The sequence below is a fragment of the Capsella rubella genome, unplaced genomic scaffold (genome assembly GCF_000375325.1).
Source record: "Capsella rubella cultivar Monte Gargano unplaced genomic scaffold, Caprub1_0 scaffold_6, whole genome shotgun sequence".
NCBI lineage: Eukaryota > Viridiplantae > Streptophyta > Magnoliopsida > Brassicales > Brassicaceae > Capsella > Capsella rubella.
Window position 1 is genome coordinate 12,375,035 of NW_006238918.1, and position 21,705 is coordinate 12,396,739.

Genomic DNA, 21,705 nt, shown 5'->3' on the forward strand with positions numbered 1-21,705 from the left:
ATTGATAAACTCCATGCTTTGATTCATCCGGATGATATCTCCTTTGTTCTTGCGACGAAGATCAGCTCTAGTCAACACAATGATATTTTGGGATGGCATTATACTGATAAGGGTTTCTACACTGTTAAGTCTGGTTATTGGCTTGCTTCTCATCATCCGGATTCTTTATTTCAGGCTAGTCCTCCCTATGGTAATCCCCTCATTAAGAAGGATATTTGGAAATTGAAAGTTCCTCCTAAAATTCACCATTTTCTTTGGAAATCTCTTTCTCGTGCGTTGGCTACTGGTGAAGAAATTGTTAACCGTCATATTGCTGATCATGGGAACTGTAAGCGCTGTGGTTGGCACTCTGAAACCTCTGACCATATTTTCTTTACTTGTCCGCATGCTATCCAGATTTGGCGAGCTTCAACTGTTCCTCTTCTTTGTTTATCTGATCCCAATTTACCTTTTGAGGATAAGATGAAGGCTGTGTTTGACTTTCACAGGGTTAATTGTTATAATGATCTTCTTACTCATCTCCCTTTATGGATCATGTGGAAATTGTGGAGAAGCCGGAATCGTTTAGTTTTTTGCAGATTAAATAACAATTGGCGTAGGGATCTTCGTGAAGCTAAACAGGAAGCTGAGGAATGGCTTAATGTTAATATTGTTTCTCATCGCCAATCTCAGTTTCAAGTTCATGGTTCACACCATTCCAGAGCTCCTCCTCCTCGCTGGTCTCTCCCTCCTCCAAGCTGGTTTAAATGCAATTTTGATGGTAGTTTTCTTTCTATTACCAATCGAGCTACTGCGGCTTGGATTATCCGTGATGATCGGGGTCTGTTTAAAGGAGCTTCTCAATGGACTGGTCATTTTGTTTCTTCCCCTCTCGAAGCGGAATGTCAAAGCTTGGTTGGTGCTTTGCAAAATATTTGGCTACGAGGTTTTCGGAAAGTTATATTTGAAGGAGACTGCAAAATTCTTATTGACACTCTCAACAATAGATGTGTGCGTTATGATGTCTTCAACTGGATATTCGAAATTAAGATGTGGATGCAACGTTTTGAGGATGTTCGTTTTAACTGGGTTCCTAGAAAGCTCAACAATCCTGCAGATTGTCTTGCAAATCTTCAACGTTTTTCTATTTCTGATTTTGTTTACCATCACTCTATCCCTTATGTTATTCTTGATGCTGTAAACAATGACTATTCTAGTCTTTATTGATATATTGCAGATTTGTGTTAAAAAAAAAAAAAAAAACTTTGTAGTTAACTCACAAGTAAATAGTAAAAATGGAAACAAATATTTATTACATCAAAATAATTTCCTAAAATATCTCTCTAATAAATCAAATCTCTTTCCAATATATTTATATAATCTTATTTTTTTAATTTATATAATTACATGAAATATATTTATAATAAAAATACAAATTTGTTTCCACACATTTTGCAGTTTAAATTTTTGAAAACGGATGTATATAACTCAATCGATAAAGGAAAAAATATATGTACAACATCTACATAAGGTAGAAAAATTTAGATAATAGTTCAAAACCATTATAAATAGGACTAATATGTTCACAACTACAAATGAGCATGAACTTTGATTTTTCAGTTATCCAAATTAAAAATTTTATTCATTTTAATCTGGTTCCTTATTTAAGAAAATAAAACTTTTAAAAACTTTTAAAATATTATAATTTTTTTTTAAAAGTTTAAAATATTATAAATATTAAAACATTTGAAAGCTGCAAATTATAATATTTAATTTAAGTTTTATAGAATATTTCTAATATTAAAAAAAATAAACTCTACAAAAATTTAAAGTATTATTAATATTTTAACTCTAAAAATGTTTAAAATATAATAATATTGTACATATATTTGCTTGAACGAGTTTGAGTTTACATAAATATGATTATATTTTTTTTACGGGTTGTCTACATTTAAAATCTTTTACGGTTTAAATTAAAATATAATTTTTTTTTTACAACAAAGTCGTCCCTCAGTGTATCGCGGGTTGACCACATATATATATGAATCTACTTATAATAAAAATTCATAAAATTATATAACATTAAAATAAACACGTATAAAACTAGGCTATATAAACCAACTACGAAAATGATCAATCAAACAAATATATCAAATCATTGACCTGTGTTGTACCAAGGGATAAATCCTAGTTACTGCTATTAAGATTGGAGCGTTTTCATCAGTTCCATAATTTGAATAAGTTTGACTTGCCTGTTCTATATTTAGTATGTACACCATGCCAAAGGAGCTAGAAAAAGAGTTTAATTTCTTTATAACCGGATTAATTGGTTTGATTTCCGGATCAATTATCACTGCACATTTCCGGATTAATTTATGTTTGATTGTACATGAATATAATGAAATAGAGACAATAAGTTTCCAGCATTGTTCTACCTTCTTTTCTCTAACTATTTTCGTAATCGCTATTTGTTACACCAATCTGACTCATTTTATTGGTAATGTTACTACAAAAAATCAATAATATATTAAATAAATATTTACACTCAAAGAAAAGCCATTGTTGGATATTTGGATAGTCGAGATCAGATTTTGTAATACATATATACTCTGGTTGAGGAATAAAAACTCGTAAATTAAAACTTTCTTAATGAAACTAGCGGAATAAAACTAGTTATAAAAATAAATTATTATGATACATTTTGCAGAATGACAAAATATAATCTTATATTACTAATTTATACATAATAAAAAGTATAGGTAAGTGGGTATATAATTGTGAAAGTTTAAATATTATAAATTTCAATATAATACGATTATAAAAAATTTCTTGGTAAATGTTTTATATAATTACATTAGAAAATGTCATTATGCGACGATTATGTGTATTACCAATCGAATTATATATATATATATATAATTCAGTTCGATCATCATTTTATCCATTATAGTTAAATATATGTTTTCAAATGTAAATTAGAATAAATTTTAATTCTATTATCGTAAGCGGAATGGATGTTTGCATACTTTAATCCACAAACTTAATGTCTCCTCCCAACATAATGGAATTAAAATTGGGCCAAAGAACATTGGTTTCATAAATTTGCTTGAGTGATTTGGTAACCTAAGATTGACTTATCAATGGAGTCCTCCTAACTCTTAGCTCTATCATGATTAACACTCCCCACCATAAGATAAAAAAAAAAGAATATATTTATTAATAACAAATAAAACATATGGGGAAATAAAAAGTCCTAATAAAATGTTAAAAGCAAAGGAGGGCCAACCATATCCATCTCTGCCCACTTTTGCTTATATGTCCCTCTCTCTCATATCCTAACCTTCCAATAAAATTTCAGAATCATCCTCAGTACATCATTTGTATGATTTCGCCATTATCCTTAATAATCAATTAAAAGAAAAAAGAACAGAGAATAAATTTAATATCTTACTAGTGTTGTGTTTAATCCAAATAACCGATCTAATTCAAACCAAACCAAATCAAAATAAACACTCAGGGAATATAAAACCATATTGTGATAAAATTAAATGGTTTCACTTCTTTGTTTGTAGTATATCCAAATAAACCGAACCAAAATCCAAACCGAAAAAGAAAAAAATAATAATTAATAAACAAAGTATATTTACAAATTAAAGATAGTTGGTTAAACCAAATCCGAACCAAAACCAAAACGGTAATCATTCCAAATTATCCGTTATAAATTTAGTTATAGTTTGCATAATTCTTTTTCGTAAATAAAAATCCGAAATACCAAAAACAAAACCGAGATCAACTCAAACCATCAGTAATAAATTTAGTTTTAATTTGGATAATCTTTTTTCATAAACCATATTGTGATATGATTTAAATGGTTTCGTTTGCTTTTTAATATATCCGAAAAACCAAATCGAAATCCAAAGCGAAAAAAGGAAAACAAAATTAATAGACTAAGTATGTTTACGAATTAAAAATAGTTAGTTTAAACCGAATGCAAACCAAAACCCAAACGGTAATCATTCAAAATGATCAGTTATAATTTTAAGTTTCGATAATCCTTTTCTTAAAAAAAAAAATCCGAAGAACCAAAAATCCGGATAAAACACCTTTTACATAAACCAAAAACGTTTTATATAAACCAAAAATACTTCAACTAGAATCCATGCATGTGTATAAGGACTCATTTTAATAGTATCTCTAAAACTATATGATTCTATTAAATTATGTAGAATATGTTCTAGAGAACTAAAGTATAAGATTCTTCCTTTTTAAAATATTATTTTCTTGAACCTAAAAAACAAAAGGAGAAATTTTAGGGGAAAAGAGTAGAAAACTTGTGAGTCACAGTTGATTTTGGGTTCAATTGGATAGGGATAATATTTTCACAAGTGGGGAAATAAAAAAAACAATTAACAAAAAAGTTGTGGTGCAAAAGTTTCCAATAAATCTCGTTCGTGTGAATTGAATCATTATTCCTTAGTGTCAATCTTTCTCTCTTCTTCACCTCTCTCTATCAACCTTCCAATTTCTTCTAATTAGATAATTTATTTATTTTATTTTTTGGCTTTAAGTGAAAATTAGTTTAATATTTCTTCAAAATGTAACATAATAATAATAAATAGGAAAAAACTAGAGAAATTAATGTAAAATATTTAATAACGTATATTGCTTTTATTTTGAGGTCATTTACTTGAAATGTCTAAAATTAGGAAAAATCTTTTTGGGTGAAATAATATTCCCAAAAGTATAGTTGCATTTTGCCAGAGAGGCACTCATAGAGATATTCGTAAAGATAAGCTTTTTTTTTTTCTCTTCTCATCAAAAAACTCTGTTTTTTTTTTTTTTGTCTTTCTGCTTCTCTCTCGAGAGAGATAAGCCAAAGCCACCAAAGAGTTTCAATTTCTGCAAATAGATTTGAATAAAAAAGTAATTTTTATCCATAAAAAAAATTGGGTTTTTATGCTTATTGGCAAAGAAAAGGTTTAGGTTTTTGTAGTTTTTGAGAGATGTCTGGTTCTGTTTCTGGATGTGGTGGTGGTGGTTCTGGTGGTTGTAGTATTGTATGGTTTAGAAGAGATCTTAGGGTTGAAGATAATCCAGCTTTAGCTGCAGCTGTAAGAGCTGGTCCTGTGATTGCTGTGTTTGTTTGGGCACCAGAGGAAGAAGGACACTATCATCCAGGTAGGGTTTCTAGGTGGTGGCTCAAGAACAGTTTGGCTCAGCTTGATTCTTCTCTTAGGAGTCTTGGTACTTGTCTCATCACCAAGAGATCTACTGATAGTGTTACTTCTCTTCTTGAGGTTGTTAAATCCACTGGTGCTTCTCAGATCTTCTTCAACCATTTATATGGTCTGTATCATCTTCTCTTCTCTGTTTTTGAATCTTGTGTTTTTGGGTTTGTGGTTTTGTATTAAAAAGATATGATTTTTGTGGTTGGAATCATCTTTGTTCTTGTGGGTTATGTTTTGTTAGGTGGGATGATAATGAAAAATGAAAGCTTTGATCCGTTAGACAATAGTATTCGATTTTGTAAGGATAAAGTTTTGATTTTTTTTTCAGATCCTTTGTCCTTGGTGCGTGATCACCGTGCTAAGGATGTTTTGACGGCACAAGGCATAGCGGTTAGATCATTCAACGCAGATTTGCTTTATGAGCCATGGGAAGTGACTGATGAATTAGGCCGTCCTTTTTCTATGTTTGGTGCGTTTTGGGAGAGATGCCTTAGCATGCCTTATGACCCTGAGTCTCCTCTTCTCCCACCTAAGAAGATCATTTCAGGTTAGTTTCTTTTGGCTATGGCTTTGGCTTCTCCAAATCTGTTTTATTTACTCTGGTTCCTGTTTTGTTACAGGGGATGTGTCTAAATGTGTTTCGGATCCGTTGGTATTTGAAGATGACTCAGAGAAAGGAAGTAATGCTCTTCTGGCTCGTGCTTGGTCTCCGGGATGGAGTAATGCTGATAAAGCTCTCACAACGTTCATAAATGGACCGTTGATTGAATACTCTAAGAACCGAAGAAAAGCTGATAGTGCTACAACCTCGTTTCTTTCTCCACACTTACATTTTGGGGAAGTGAGTGTGAGAAAAGTTTTCCATTTGGTTCGGATCAAACAGGTTGCGTGGGCTAACGAAGGAAACGAGGCTGGGGAAGAAAGCGTGAATCTTTTCCTGAAATCGATTGGTCTCAGGGAATATTCTAGATACATAAGTTTTAATCATCCATACTCTCATGAAAGACCTCTTCTTGGCCATCTAAAGTTCTTCCCTTGGGCAGTAGATGAGAACTACTTCAAGGCATGGAGACAAGGCCGGACTGGATATCCTCTGGTCGATGCCGGGATGAGAGAGTTATGGGCTACTGGTTGGTTGCACGATCGTATAAGAGTAGTTGTTTCAAGCTTCTTTGTTAAAGTGCTTCAGTTGCCATGGCGATGGGGGATGAAGTACTTCTGGGACACCCTTCTCGATGCAGATTTAGAAAGTGATGCTCTTGGTTGGCAATACATTACTGGTACTCTCCCAGATAGCCGGGAGTTTGATCGCATAGATAACCCACAGTTTGAAGGGTACAAGTTTGACCCAAATGGCGAATATGTAAGGCGTTGGCTTCCAGAACTCTCTAGACTCCCAACAGACTGGATACATCATCCGTGGAATGCACCTGAGTCCGTGCTTCAAGCTGCTGGAATCGAGCTTGGATCAAACTATCCTCGCCCAATTGTAGGATTAGATGAAGCAAAAGCACGACTTCATGAAGCGCTTTCGCAGATGTGGCAACTAGAAGCTGCTTCAAGAGCTGCAATAGAGAACGGATCTGAAGAAGGACTTGGAGATTCTGCTGAGGTGGAGGAAGCTCCTATTGACTTTCCCAGGGACATCACAATGGAAGAGACTGAACCAGCCAGACTCAACCCAATCAGGAGGTATGAGGATCAGATGGTTCCAAGCATTACTTCTTCTTTGCTTAGACCTGAAGAAGACGAAGAGTCGTCTTTGAATTTGAGAAATTCAGTAGGAGATAGCAGAGCAGAGGTTCCAAGGAACTTGGTTAATACCAACCAAGCTCAGCAGCCAAGAGCCGAACCAGCATCTAACCAAGTCACTGCTATGATTCCAGAATTTAATATCAGACTTGTTGCAGAGAGCACTGAAGACTCAACAGCAGAATCTTCCAGCAGCGGAAGAAGAGAGAGAGACGGAGGTATAGTCCCCGAGTGGTCTCCAGGATACTCAGAACAGTTCCCTAGTGAAGAAAATGGGATGGGAGCAGGAAGTACCACATCTAGCTACTTGCAGAATCACCATGAAATACTCAACTGGAGACGGCTTTCACAAACCGGGTATGTAACTTACAACTTGGTCTTTCAGTAATAAAGCTTACTTAATTTAAACGTTTTTCAAATTCAAAGTCTTTACAGGATCAGTAAGTTCAGTCTTTCCTAAATGAGTTCTTGTAAAGAACATACGCTTTCAAGAACATATGCTTGGCACACATATCCAAAAGGATCTATGTTTCACAATACAATTGGAATTTGGTACATTGGTCTAACCAAGTAGTATCAATTTTGCTGTTGTCTGTCTGATTTAACAGGTAAAAAGGCCAAATCAAGGTGCAAAAGGAGAGGGAAGTAACTCCGGTTAAAACTTGTTGGACTGTTAACCGAGTATACATTCGGTATGGTTTAATGTATTTTCCGGTTATCGAGCTGGAGAGAAACTTTGTAGGAGCTTTGTCTGATGTACATTTTTTATATCTCTGGTTCCATCTTGTTATAAATACACTGTATAGTAAGTATGTTGCTTGTGGTATTAGACCAAGGTCTCATACTTGTTGGTTTTCAAAGTTTTGGTTATAGTCAAAACACATGCCAATTCTTAATCTTAAAAATCATATATAGTTCACATTTTATGATAAATGACTTGTTGTTGTTGCTTATTTGTGTACGTGGAACATGTCTATTTGGGTATAGAACACAAATCAGATTATATCTTGAATTCTTGAACCAGATGTTAAACTAGGTAATCACAATAATTTAATTTAAATCAAATTACTACGAATAAAATTATAATTTGCGTTTATTTCGTTAAAAAAGTACGTTTTTGAACGTGGAAAATAATTTTAACGTGGTGGAGAAAGTTTTGATAAATTGTTAACATTTATGGCAATGTCTTTTGTGTTTTTAAAAAATGAAATTCAAATCTTTTATATTTTACATAATATATAAGGGATTTTTCTTAGAATAATCGATTTAAACTAATCTTAATCTAAAATTTCAAAATTTCATGAGAAAAAAATGTATAAAAAGTAGTAAATAATAAAAAAGGGTAGTAGTGATTAATATATCTTTATTAATAAAACGAAGTACACAACTTCAAAAAGGGTACTTTAATTAGATACAATGCCATTATATATTCTTTTAAATTTACAACTCATTTTATTTTTTATAACAACGAGTTACATAATTATTATTATCATTGCATTAAATAACAAACTAAACTATTGAAATTCAATCAGAAATAATTTAAAATAGCTTAGCTTTGTATCTTTACAGAATATGAAAATAATTAATATATTAAACAATAAAAATTAAAAAATAGATTAATTTGATTTTTCCTAAATAAATATTTAAAATACATATGAAAAGTTAAATGTAGTGAGTTATATCATGAAATAAATTATAATTTTCAGCTAAATAAGTACTTAAATATATAATGGCAAAGCAAATGATGCGTAATATATATTAAAGTTTTAAAAAGTATACACAAAATTTCTATATTAAATTTTATTAGGAAAATGAATGTCTAGGGTATTCGAAAAAATTCAATAACATGCTACCATGTTAAGATCGCTGAAATCACCATTATTATTAAATTATTAATAAATCAAAGGGCAGTTTTAAAAATATTCTTTCTCAAATACCAATTTTTAAAAATACATTCTTTTCTAAATGACATCAAAAAGCTACTAGAATTTTATTTGTATAAATATGTGTGTAAAATTATATGTATTTTGTATAAATATCGTATAAATAACTCTTTATAAAACACAATATAATAAAAACCTTATTAAAACTTTGTAAACCTTTCAAATACCTTTTAAAAACCTTGTAAACCTTTTTAAGACCTTTTAAAATCTTATAAATATTTCGATTTAGTGTCCAAGTAGTAGTTATTATCTAGAAGTCTTTTATAAACCATAAAAAACTTTAGAATATTTCAAACTTAAAAAGAAGTATCTTGAATATGGATAGACATAAGAGGTAATTTTGAAAAAGGGTACACTAAAAGAGGCATTTCTCAAAAATTCTCATAAATCAATACCTTATGATGATGTTTATTATGATAGTTACTTTTTTGATAATTTTTTTAATATATTAGAATAAGTCATTGGAATTTTTAACGAGGAAACAAATTTTTTTTAAAGAAAAAATTTAATAGGTGAATAAATTTAAAAAATGTTTGCGAAACGTTATTTATTTTTAAGATTATTCTTATAATTATTTAATATTAATATATTTCTATAGTTATCAGATTCTTTTGAATCGAGAATAAATTTTGCATGCCTTTCAAAAAGCTATAAAGCTGAAGATGTTTAATCTTTTTGTGGAATATTATTTAACTTTATGATTATTGTGACAATTAAGTTTTATTAAAAAAAAATTTGAATAGTCATCAGATTTTCTTAAATAGGAGAATAATTTTACATTTTAAAATGTTAAATGGAAGAATAATTTTTAATAGTTTGTGACATGTTGAAAATACCCGACCTATTTTTATTTTTTATTTCAATTAATCATCTCGTACTACTTAATTAACTACAACCAACAAACCAAACATGCACATCAGAAAAATATCAAACCAACTACAATTAATCATAATATTAATTAACCATAAATTCAATAACAATAACTTACACAGCAACCTATTATGTTTCTAATTCAGACTCTAACAACATAAACAATGACACAATAATCAAGACCCTAGATCATCATCCTCCTCATCGTTTGATTTCACGTAACACTTTACTTACACCACAACCATAATGAAATGCTCGAGTATATATTATCATAAATACTCAACAAAGCGATCTTCCCACCCATTGGGCAACACACACAAGCAACTACGATCATAAACACACATAAACAATACCAAAAACAGTCGACTAGGTAATAAAAAAATACAAACTGTGTCCACAGACACCTGGTGTCGTTCGACACCTCCACCTGGTGTCGATCAACACCCCACATAACTCCTTTCACGGTCAGCAGTAGGTGACGATTGACACCCAAACCCTAAAACGCCTCCAATGACGATCAGCAGCTCTCTTTGCCATCAGATGCATCACCAAGACCCTCTTCCACCATCAGCGCATAAGGCACAGATACATACGAAAAACACGCTAAAACGTTACAAAACACAAAGAAACCAATCCACACATCACATAAACACAAAATCACACAATCTCAATGCTTAGATAAGCCATGATCATGCACTCATAATTTGGATTAATGTAAAAGCAGAAACAACTAAAACACTGCAAGACAAAAATCTCACACACACCAACAGCCATGAACTCCTTTGATCTCTCCTTGATAGGACCCAAAAAACCCCTTCCTAGACCTCTAAAATCCTTCCAAAGCCTCAAGAACTCTCCACAAGCCAAACTCTCTTTTACTCTTTTACTCTTTTTATGGAAGCGACAAACACCCACTAAAGACAAAGAGAAGGTTGTCTCGAGTTTTTCAAAGGATTTTAGGGTTTTTCATGAATTGCACCAAATTGGCCGATTACAAAATCAAGCCGGTTAATCATGCCAATTAGTGGTGTCAACATGCATTCTACACATTTTGATGCATGTTTTAGAGATTCTACACATTCTTACGGGTTAGAAATTTTCTTGCTTAGATTAATTATTATATAATATCTATTGTTTTTTTGTCAACTATATAATATCTATTGTTTTTTTGTCAACTATATAATATCTATTGTTTAAAGGTTAGTTAACAATTAAGCAAAAATATTTTTTTAGCACAAAAATATAAGCTTGCATATTAATATTAGAACTAAGGAAACGAATTAGCTTAACTCCTTTTAACCTAAGTCTCTCTTAGAGAATTATGTTAATAGTTAGAGCTTAATTCTTATTAATGATTTGGAGAGTATTATATAGATTCTTCAAAAATAGTTGTTGAGGAGCTTGTTTCACTCCTACTTGTGGAGGCAACAAAGCTTCTGTGTATTTTCCGTTTTGGCTCTCACCATTTCATGTCATCATTGTTCTAGCAAACAAGAGTGAGTGTTTAGTTGTCAAAGCCAAATGTCCTCCAAAAGTTTGCATTTCCTTGTCACCATCGACCTTGTGTTCATTATCCATTGCATAGCCCATGGCATCAAAGATAGTCTCAAGCCGTAAATACTCCACTTCCTTGCATAAGTTATAGGCCAACCCGCACAAAAATGCCACAACTGCTGGTAACCTATTGTGTAAGTTATCAGACTAACGATTGCTTAACTCCTTTTAACCCAAGTTTCTCTTAGAGAATTAGGTTAATAGTTGGAGCTTAATTCTGATTAATGATTTCGAAAGTCTTATATAGACTCTTATAGACCGACTTAAGTATTGTGAAGTAAGTAAAGTATCTAACTCTCTTAGTTTTGCATTAAAAGGATATACTTAAAAGAAAGATTAAGAAGCTTTTCAACCATGATGCTTTCTATGACGATACTCGATATATCTTGTATCACAAAATATAGTTCGTTTATAACTCTCAAAGAGCATCTAAACAAAATTGTGCACCAACAAAGGTAACTAACTAGTCAAATAAAACGAGGAAGGAAGTGAATAAACAGGAGAACCAATTAAAAAATGTTGTCTCAAGAATTAACTAAAGAAAATTGTGTGCAAACAAAGGTAATTACTAACCAGTCAAAGAAAAAAGGAAGAAAGTCAATAAAATGAGAAAATTTTAAAAATGTAACCTTTAAAAGAAGATTATGTTCCTATTTTGTAGTTAGAATTTCTCTATAAGACACATAAATATTACAACCTCTCTTATCATCTTACTTTGTAGAAGTTTTTCAAAATATTTTCTTTGAGTGTTTTGTGTGAGGTACAACAGAATTTTTTTCTTCTCTAGATCAGTTATGTCTCTTAGTTTTTTTTTATAAATGTTCAGGGAGCTTGTTTTTGTGGTTATATCTTATTTTTTTCATTTTAATTTTGTTTTCAAGCATTTCTCTTTTTTCTCAATATATAATGTGAAATAATAACGAATTTTCCGGTTAATCGCTTTGAATTCTACTACAATTTTTTCCTATCATTGTTCTCAGATTATTAGATATGTTTTTGTATGTATTTTTCGTTTGTATTTAGGATTATTTCACATTAGATTATATATCTTTTGTCAATATATTAGATATAATTTTCATATTTTTTTTAGTTTGGCTTGTGAATGATTCCTACCATTAAAATAAAGTTAATGTTTGAGAGATCTAATGTCAGTCTATTTTTTTATCTGTTTGAGAAACTCCAAGAGCCATGGCCGTGCAAATGTCAACTGTAATTGCTACACATGACTATCTCAAGAGCGTGAAGAAGAAGTTTGAAGCTAACCCTAGGAAATATAATACATTTCTTAAGGTTTTGAAGGGCTACAAAGCTGGGAGGTATTTTTTTTTTTTTTATGCTTTTACAAAATTTTCAGATCTATATTACATTTTATAGAAAACTAATTTATTTAGATTTTGCATTGCAGAGTTGGTACCAATGCTTTCACTACAAGAGTTAAAGATCTCTTCCGTGGGAAAGAAGAGCTACTTTTGGGTATTAATGCATGTTTACCAAATGGTTTAAAGATAACACTCAAAGATATTCCGATCAAAGATCCATCAAAGATTACCTTTAGTGATGCAAATCGATTTGTTGGCAAGGTCAAGGTATGCAAAAATCTCATAATAATGATACACAATTCGATTTACGATACTTTTTTTTAATTTGTATAAACATTGTTTATTATTTGTAGGCAAGGTTTCAAGATGAAGATCGTACATACACATCATTTCTAAACATTCTGGACTTGTATAAGAAAAACAACAAGAGTAGAATTGAGGTTTACAATGAGGTATATATTGGTGTAACTACATTATGTATAATTCTAAACTTTTATTATTATTATTATTATTATTATTATTATTATTATTATTATTATTATTATTATTATTATTATTATTATTACTATTATTATTATTATTATTATTATTATTATTATTATTATTATTATTATTCTTGTATTTGATTTGATGATATGTTGGTTTTGCAGATGACTACTCTTTTCCAAAACCATGTTGATTTGCTTGAGGAGTTTTGTCTCTTTCTCCCTATATCTTGATCAAATCTTAAAGAAGCACAAATCTTAAGTTCTATGTGCAATGATGTCTCTTTGTGTCACTAGTTTGTTTTGAATTGGTATTACAATTTCTATTGAATAAACTTTATCTTCTGAACGCATAATTTAAATTTAAATTTTGTTACACAATTGTTCACAAAAAAACAAAGCTCAATCCTCAGTAAATGCATGGATTCTTCTGAAACCTCCCTAAGAATTATGAACATACAAAAAATTTAGCCTAAACTTTATGAACACTTTTTTCTAAGACCTATTTTGTAGTTATTAGCTATAACTCTATATTATTATTATCCTATCAGTCAAAGAGTGGTTTTCTAATTAATGTGTGACTGAAAAAATATTGAATAGATTTTTCCTATTAAGTAAAATATCAAAATTGTTCTACATAGTCTTTATTTTATTTTATTTTTGTTCAACTAAAAGTTTAATAACAATTTCTCTAGATCTTGATATACATGGAGAACCAAAAAATTAGATTCTATATATGAAGAAGGAAACGGTTTATTAGTTATAACAACATAGCCTACTCGCAAAAAGACAAAATAACCATACCGCCAAATTTAGGAGGCTAAGACCAACATTATTGGTGGGATCTAAGCATTAGATTTACACTAGAGAGTATCCTTTATGCCTAAGATCCCACCAATAATGTTGGTCTTAAGATCTTTGCTTATGACACTTGGATACCTTCCGAGAGAGAACAATTTTTTGCAACATATTAATACACTAACACATGTGTTATAGCCCATAAAGACCAACCTCAAGGCCAAAATGATGTTCAGACAGAGATTGGCAACTACTCTGCAGAGCTTGCTCAGAATGTTCATGCAAAATATAAATACGGATATTCAATAACAAGGACATCTATGTGGAGAGAGAATCAACCTCCTGGCCAGCAAGCTAATCGAACTGAGATTTGAGACCACTTTTGGGCGATGGTTGGGAAAGTACAAACAACAAAAGGAGGATGGTCAACAACTAAGATCTTTGGTAATAACGAAGCTATAAACATGCACATGTATTAGTGTCTAAAGTGATATATTTTAACAATAGGTGTAACAAAATTTATTACAGCCTAAAGAAAATTCTATGGTAGATTTCATATTATTACAGCCGCATGACATACCTTTGGTAAATGAGGAAGAACGATATCAACAGGTTTGAGGAAACGACAACGGTTGCTTTGCTATTTTGAGCCTATACATGCAAATGTATTATTTGCTAAACTGGTTAAAAATTACAATAACAGAACACTTACTCAAGAACACTTACTCAAATACGTTGATTGTTAGCGGGTAAAAATATTAGGAAAAGTAATTAATATGGTTATCACTGCAACCAAAATATCCGACAAGAACAATGCAATTAATTAGCACATGTATTATGATGAGATCATAACCAAAGTAAACCGGTGTCGACTAAGATAAGAGTAGAAACGATGAGAATATCATATGTGATCTTATTGTTGCTAGTGGTTTTGGGTAGATTATGTTAAATCATTGATTCATGTCTATCTCCTAGGATAATTACAAGGGATATGCCACAACTATGGAACAATTGTCAATGTCTAGTACAAATTTTATGGGAGAGTTAATAATAGTCGTAGGCTGGGTTGATGACACAGCTGCGGGTGCTTGGATGTTTTGAGTCTACACATACCATACAAGTAATCAGAAACTTGTTAGATATTGCACTAAAAAGGGATGTAGTCACACTACTGAGCTTGTTAATTTGTGAAAATTTACCATAAGAGAAAAGTTTAAACAAATACGTCACTTGTTAGTAGGTAAACTTATCTACGATAAGTAAGATACATCGTTGGTTATTACACTAAGTAAAATATCTGGTACGAACAAACGGTATAGACTAGAACAAGTACAGTGAGCGGGATGACAAATTTGGCTGCGGTTGCTTGGATGGTTTGTGTCTACACAAAACAAAACAAAAAAAGTAATCGCTAACTTGTTAGCTATTGCACTAATACAAGAATTATCCACTATTTTTTGTTTGTTACTAGGAAACTTAACCTCTTCATCGAACCATTGAGTTTCAGTGCAGCTGCAGCCGCGAGCCCCCGCCTTCTGCCACCGGATTGTCGGACCGGGTATCATCGCTGCCTGGAGACTACATTGCATAGTCGAAGGAATAATTGTTAGCCATTACCTTTATCAATACCGAACATGTATCCACATGATATGAAAATATTTGATAATAAGATTTTTATCAGTTAACCTAGCCACGAGATCTAGTTTCATTTGCCTCGACATTGACATCAGCAGCGAAATTAAGAGGCTGGCCACCAGAACAAGAGCCAGCTTGGGCAAACGAGCTGATACTTACATTTTGCACTTCGACGTTACCCTCGTCATCGATAACGTTATTGTTATAGCTGAAGCTTATTGTGGATCGTAGCTTAGTTGTCTATGTGTCGGAAGCCATCATCGCCGCTAGGGTGCTGGAGCAAGTAATAAAAAATTAAAAATCTACACAAAATCTAATTGTTAGCTGACAATGTATATGCGTCTAGGACCTAATCACCTAGTAGGTAAATCACATGGCTGTAGGGATACAATGGACAAAAGAAAGTTAAAAGTAAAGGTTTCACATTGCTCTTGTCACCCACCTAATTAAGGCTCCGAATGGAGAAAAAGTAGATTAGGCAAAGCGGATCAAGTGGAACAAGTGTAGATTTAGCGTTTTTGGTAGAACAACAGCAGATCAAACAGATTTAACAGTTTAAAATGTATATTTGAATGGTGAAAGCATATAAAACGATTGATAATTAAAAATAATAATGATAATAAAAGCGACTTTATATTTCAGTTAAGATTTTACAATTTATTATACATATGATAGTAAGTTATATTAAATTAAAATTTGGTATATTAGTTTAGCATCTTTTTTTGAACTTGTATAACATTATTTAGTGTTTTCTTACAAAATATCTAAAAGAAATTAAGATTACTTATGACAAATTAGTACATATAAATTAAGTTTATTGAATGTCTATCATTTATTTTTATTTTAAAATCAAATAAAAAGAAAAAGGAAATGGAAAGCTGTATAAAAAGCAAAGAAATAAAATAAAAAATAAGTAAAAAACAGATACGCTTGTACCACTTCCAAATTGGTGAAGTACTACTGTAGATGGCAGATCCTTATTTTTGTTCGTGTAATTGAACTGCAAGCAGTTCAGTAATATTTTATTATTTTAAAAATTAAACTGCTTTCTAATTTAATTAAAGGCCTTGAATGGCGTGGCAGAAAAAAGGCAGGTGATACGCATAATGGAAGAACTGCTGTGAATGGAAACAAAAGTGCAGTTCTCCCGCTCAAGCACTAGAACTGTCTTTTATCTGTACTTCCATTCACAGCCTTAAGTGGTCATCTGTGTATTATTTTTTATATTTTCCTACTTTAAAATATTTTAAAATCCTTAAAAATGTTATAAATTTAAAAATATCAAAATTTTGATCAACATATACCAAACAATCAATATAAAAATTCAAAATATTTTAAAATAAAAATAAAAGGTAAAGATTTTGAAAAATATTACTATTTAAATTTTTAAAAGTGCATTTTTAAGTGTTTTTACCCATTTTTCCTCATATTTAAAAGAAAAAAACAAATATGTGGTCGGCTGTGTCCAGCGCAACGAAGCTGATTGACTCTGAGAAAACAATTTGTATCTTTTACTAATTTTGATTATTCTTTGTGTCAGTCAGTATATGACACCTGAAGGCTAAAACAACAATGTCAACATAACCATTTTGAAACCAAAGTACTTGTTCTTTATACGACCTTTCCCCACTTGTGTCAGCTTCTTCTCTTCATCTTCTTTCTCTTACCGTCTTAAACCCGACCGTATCTTTTGCTTTTCTTCCATTTTCTATTTAATCTCATATAATAAATCCATTAATTTTGGTTTCTTGATGACAACGACATGTCAACCTTTCTTGTTTGCTGGCAACACCTACCTTGTATCTTTAGTTTTCTCCAAAAAAGTTTTGTGTAGCTTCATCTTCTATGGAGAAGAAGCTGGTTCTGTTGTTCTTGGTTGTGTTTTTGTTCATAAATCTAACAAACGCCACCGTTAGGGTTCAGTTTTGTCCTAGAGGATCTGCAAAAGATTATATCTTAGGGTTTCGAGATAGATCAGCTTTGCATCGTTCTAGTTTTGTTTCTGTCACCGAGGTAATTTTCAGAACCGATGACTTTATTTGGTTTCTTGATTTGAGTTTTGTGGTTTATGTGATTCTTGTTTTGAAGGGAGATGATCGGTGGTTACAAGTGGCTTCTGATATGATTGATAAGAACAAGTGTGACTATGTGGCTTTACTCTTCTATGCATCATGGTGTCCTTTCTCTAGACTAGTTAGACCAAGCTTTGATCTTATCTCTTTGATGTATTCATCGATTCCTCACTTTGCAATTGAGGAATCATCAGTTAAAACAAGGTGAGTTTTGTATAACAGAGCAAATTTTGTTTATTTTTGATCTATGATGTTCATGGTTTGATGATCTTGTTTTGTGTTGTCCAGTACTCTTTCCAAATATGGAGTTCATGGGTTTCCTAGTATCATCCTTTTGAATTCAACAATGCTTGTAGCTTACCGGGGATCCCGAACACTAGATTCACTTGTTGCCTTCTATAGTGATATTACTGGTAAGGCATTTTACTTTGGCTGTATCTTTGTATTGTCGATTTAGAAATGGTAAGCATTTGGATGTATGCTTCAGTCTTCTTGTGGTTGGTATTGTGCTCTTGTTATTGGTTGTGTGTTGTCTCTTTAAGAGTTCAGCTGATTAAACTAACAAGGAAGCATTCATGGATGTAGGAATCAAAAAGCTGGACGAAACTTGGGTTGAGAAAAACAGGTTAATTCCTCATATCCACGCAGAGCCAGAGAATTGTCCTTTCCCATGGGCAAGGCGATCACCCGAGAATCTACTTGGCCAAGAGACTTATCTGACTCTTGCCACAGTGTTCGTCTTGTTAAGATTGCTACACTTAATATCACCCACAATGTTCTTGTTTTTGAAGTTCATTTGGGGGCGGATTGCTAAGAATATGAGACCGCAAAGAAAGCTCTTGGAGCATACTGTTGCCGTGTATCTCAAAGAACCTTGCATGAGTAGCAATTTGCAGGAAGGAGCAATGAATGCTAAAGCATGGGCTTCCAAGTCATTAGCCACAGTCTCAATCGGGGAACCAACCTCATCAAACAGAAATGATTCCGCTTCACAGTGACATTATATACCTTTTTCGAGGATTCAACAAACATGTATAATAAAACACAACAGTTCCACTGAACAATGAGGGGCTTTGATTCATAGCTTACAATTTTGTAGCAAAGTGTAAAAAAATGCTATCAGATTACAACATTGTAGCCTAATTCATAATACAAAGACTGATACTAAAACTACTTGAGCTGTCTCTCGAATAGAGTGAGCCAAAACTAGTTAAAACTCAGGATTGGTCCATCTGCTGCATATCCGCATACTTATACAACTTTTCGTTAAACAAAACCTGTGGATCTTTACTAATCAACACACCATTAGCATTGTAACAATCCTTCAAAAACACAGTCCAGTTCATCTCAGTACCAGCCAAGTAAAAAGTCATGGGCTGCTTCTTCAGCATCTGGTAAGTCTGTCTAGTCAAACTAAACTCATCTTTAAATTCCACAATATGATGAATCGAAGCTCTTTTCTCCAGCGTTAAGTTCAAAAACTCGTGCACAATCCCAACACGGTACTTCTCCGCTTCTAAAGTCCACACATCAAACTTCCAACCATCCGAATAAGGCGAAACCAGAGGAAACGTATTCAACTGATTCAATTTCCTCGCATCCATCTCTTCCAATTCTAACTCTTTCCCGTGTTTCACCGGAAACTTAAACGCTCTTTTCGCTTTATCTTCGTCAACCATAAACTGTCTCTCGAGCTCACTAACCGCATGATTCGTATCCCAATTCACCAATTCAAGAACCCGATTGCCATCTTTACCCGTAACAACACGAAAATACTCAGGATACTTCGCAACCCTGTCTCTAAAATCCTCAGGAATCCCAAAAATCAAACGAGTATGATGAATCTTACTCAACAAGATTCGTTTATCTTTCGTCATCATCAACAGCTTACGAACACGATTAACTCTATCTAACTCAATCGAATCCATCAAACCTCTCTCTTCATCTAACAAATCCTCCATAAACTCAGTAAACCCTAACCAAATCTTCCCATCACTATGCCTATACGTTTGAAAAATCAGAGGATGTTTAGGGATGAATCGAGTCACCTTACGACCTCGAGGGAACCCAAGCTCACGGTAAAGCTTTCCGGCGTCGTCTAACCGGAGAATTCGCTCCGGTTGCTTCGATATGAACTCTTTGGATCGGATCAGGAATCGGAAACGAGCGTCGCGTGAGACGATTGATTCGAGATTTGGGATCTTTGTTGATTCGTGTTGGACTGGTTTGGTTCTTGCGGACTCTGGTTTTTTTCGTTTTTTTTTGAATTTATCTGGTGTTTTTGTTATGAGGAATGAGGTTGAGAAAGGTAAGGCTCTGAGATTAGGGTTTTGATTTGGGGAAGAAGACGATTTGATTTGGGATTTTAGGGTTCTTGAGAAGAGACGAAGCCAAGCCATTTGAGTGGTAATAATTAAAATTAATTAGGGGTTTAAGATTTGACAATAGTTGTGTTTTTTATAAATGGGTATCAAAGCGGGAAAGAGTTTATTGGGCTTTTAATATTGGGCCTAAATATGGGCTTAGGAAATTTAATACGATGACAACAAATAGTCATCTTTCTAACGTGACTATGTACAAGAATTGTTGTTAGAAGTTTTGTATTTACTGGTAGTAAATGTGACGAAAATTTAATATGGATTTGTTTTTTTTTATCATTAATATTGTATATCATTTCAACTTTACAATCAATTTAAACTTAATAGTGTTCATATATCCTACGGCCGAAACATTTATAATCTTTGTTTAACGTTACGTTGATCTTCAAAAAACTTTCAGTATTAGAGTGACATTCAGTGTTTAATCTTTGTTTTATGTTACTACGTTAATCTTGTTATAACAAACGTATTATCGGCTGACCTTTAGTGTGAGTCACTTGAATAACGAAAGATCAAGAAACCATATATCACTATAGAAGTGTAAATTTAAATTGATTTTAAACTAGTTTTTTTATCAACCATTAAAGTTAGAGTTGGTTTTAGTTTCCGAAAAAACAGCAAATAAATAAAGATTAAAATTCAAATTGTTCAATTTGCATATTAATGTTTTTAAGAAATATCAAAAAATGTAACAAAAATTAATAAAATATATATTTTTTAACTAACATGTTTTCCATATTTTTCATCCTTTTAAAATTTAATACAAATACAATTTCTTTTTCTTAGTCAACAATAATTTTTTTTTCCTTGTTTTAAAAAAAAAATTATGTTGTTCAAAATGTGGACATGCGATTCTTAATTATTCAATAATGCTTACACCACTAAATTAAATACATATATTGCAATAATAAGGTTAAAACTAATTATAACATCTTAAAAACTGCAATGGCCGACTCTAACCAAAACTGAATCTATATATGAAACTCACAAAAAATATGAAAAAGGATGACTAAAATTTTTTTACAGAAAGAATTCGTGATTAGATAAGAAAGTGTGGAGGTCATTATTTGTTTTTCACAAAGTACAATAAATAACATTGTCCACCAATTTAGGTCATTAAAAGAGGAGGACCAAACACATTTTATGTTTAACTTTATTTGATTAAGGAATACCACAAGTAAATGCTTAATAAATGAATCAAAATTGCAATAACCTTTAAATAATCCATTTATTCATTTATAGTTTTACAACTTAAAATGTTACAAAAGTGTTTTGGAGCTGTTAAAAGAGAAGTCTAACTAAATGAACCAGGCTTCAAGTATGAAAACGAGATTCAAGAAACTCAAAGAAAATTACTTAATAGATTAATTAAGTAAACTATCTTGACAACAGCCATAGAACTATCCCACATAACATTGAGCTCGATTCTTCTTCTCAAGTAGTAAACTAAGCCTTGTTGGTGTTTGTGTTCAAAAATGCATGTCTAGAGGATTTCCTCAAAAGTGTTTTGGATAAGGCCTAAGAAAATTTTATATGGTAACTTGTTAAGTTTTTGTCTCTATTTTTTTTTTATCTATTGTCTAAGCAAAGATTGATACTAAGCTCACAACAAATCTAATCGTTTCTCCTAAAACAACTAATTTGTTTCTGTCAAATTGCTACTTGCTAGGCTAGGTATCTTTTACTAATTGT

The 21,705-nt window shown here is 32.0% G+C and overlaps 3 protein-coding genes across 3 annotated transcripts; 2 read left to right on the plus strand and 1 right to left on the minus strand.

Moving 5' to 3' along the window:
- Positions 1-4,739: 4,739 nt before the first annotated feature.
- Positions 4,740-7,910, plus strand: LOC17881272 (cryptochrome-1). The gene is made up of 4 exons (XM_023780200.1): positions 4,740-5,325; positions 5,536-5,754; positions 5,828-7,316; positions 7,568-7,910. The coding sequence occupies exons 1-4, from the start codon at positions 4,983-4,985 to the stop codon at positions 7,569-7,571; spliced, it is 2,055 nt and encodes a 684-aa protein (XP_023635968.1). The 5' UTR covers positions 4,740-4,982; the 3' UTR covers positions 7,572-7,910.
- A 9,341-nt stretch (positions 7,911-17,251) lies between these two features.
- LOC17881321 (5'-adenylylsulfate reductase-like 6) lies at positions 17,252-18,808 on the plus strand. The gene is made up of 4 exons (XM_006288282.2): positions 17,252-17,576; positions 17,652-17,839; positions 17,924-18,048; positions 18,221-18,808. Exons 1-4 carry the CDS (start codon positions 17,409-17,411, stop codon positions 18,631-18,633), a joined length of 894 nt encoding a protein of 297 aa, XP_006288344.1. The 5' UTR covers positions 17,252-17,408; the 3' UTR covers positions 18,634-18,808.
- LOC17881452 (protein WHAT'S THIS FACTOR 1 homolog) lies at positions 18,671-20,038 on the minus strand. Its single transcript, XM_006286729.2, has one exon. It carries the CDS (start codon positions 20,032-20,034, stop codon positions 18,853-18,855), a length of 1,182 nt encoding a protein of 393 aa, XP_006286791.1. The 5' UTR covers positions 20,035-20,038; the 3' UTR covers positions 18,671-18,852.
- Positions 20,039-21,705: the final 1,667 nt, after the last annotated feature.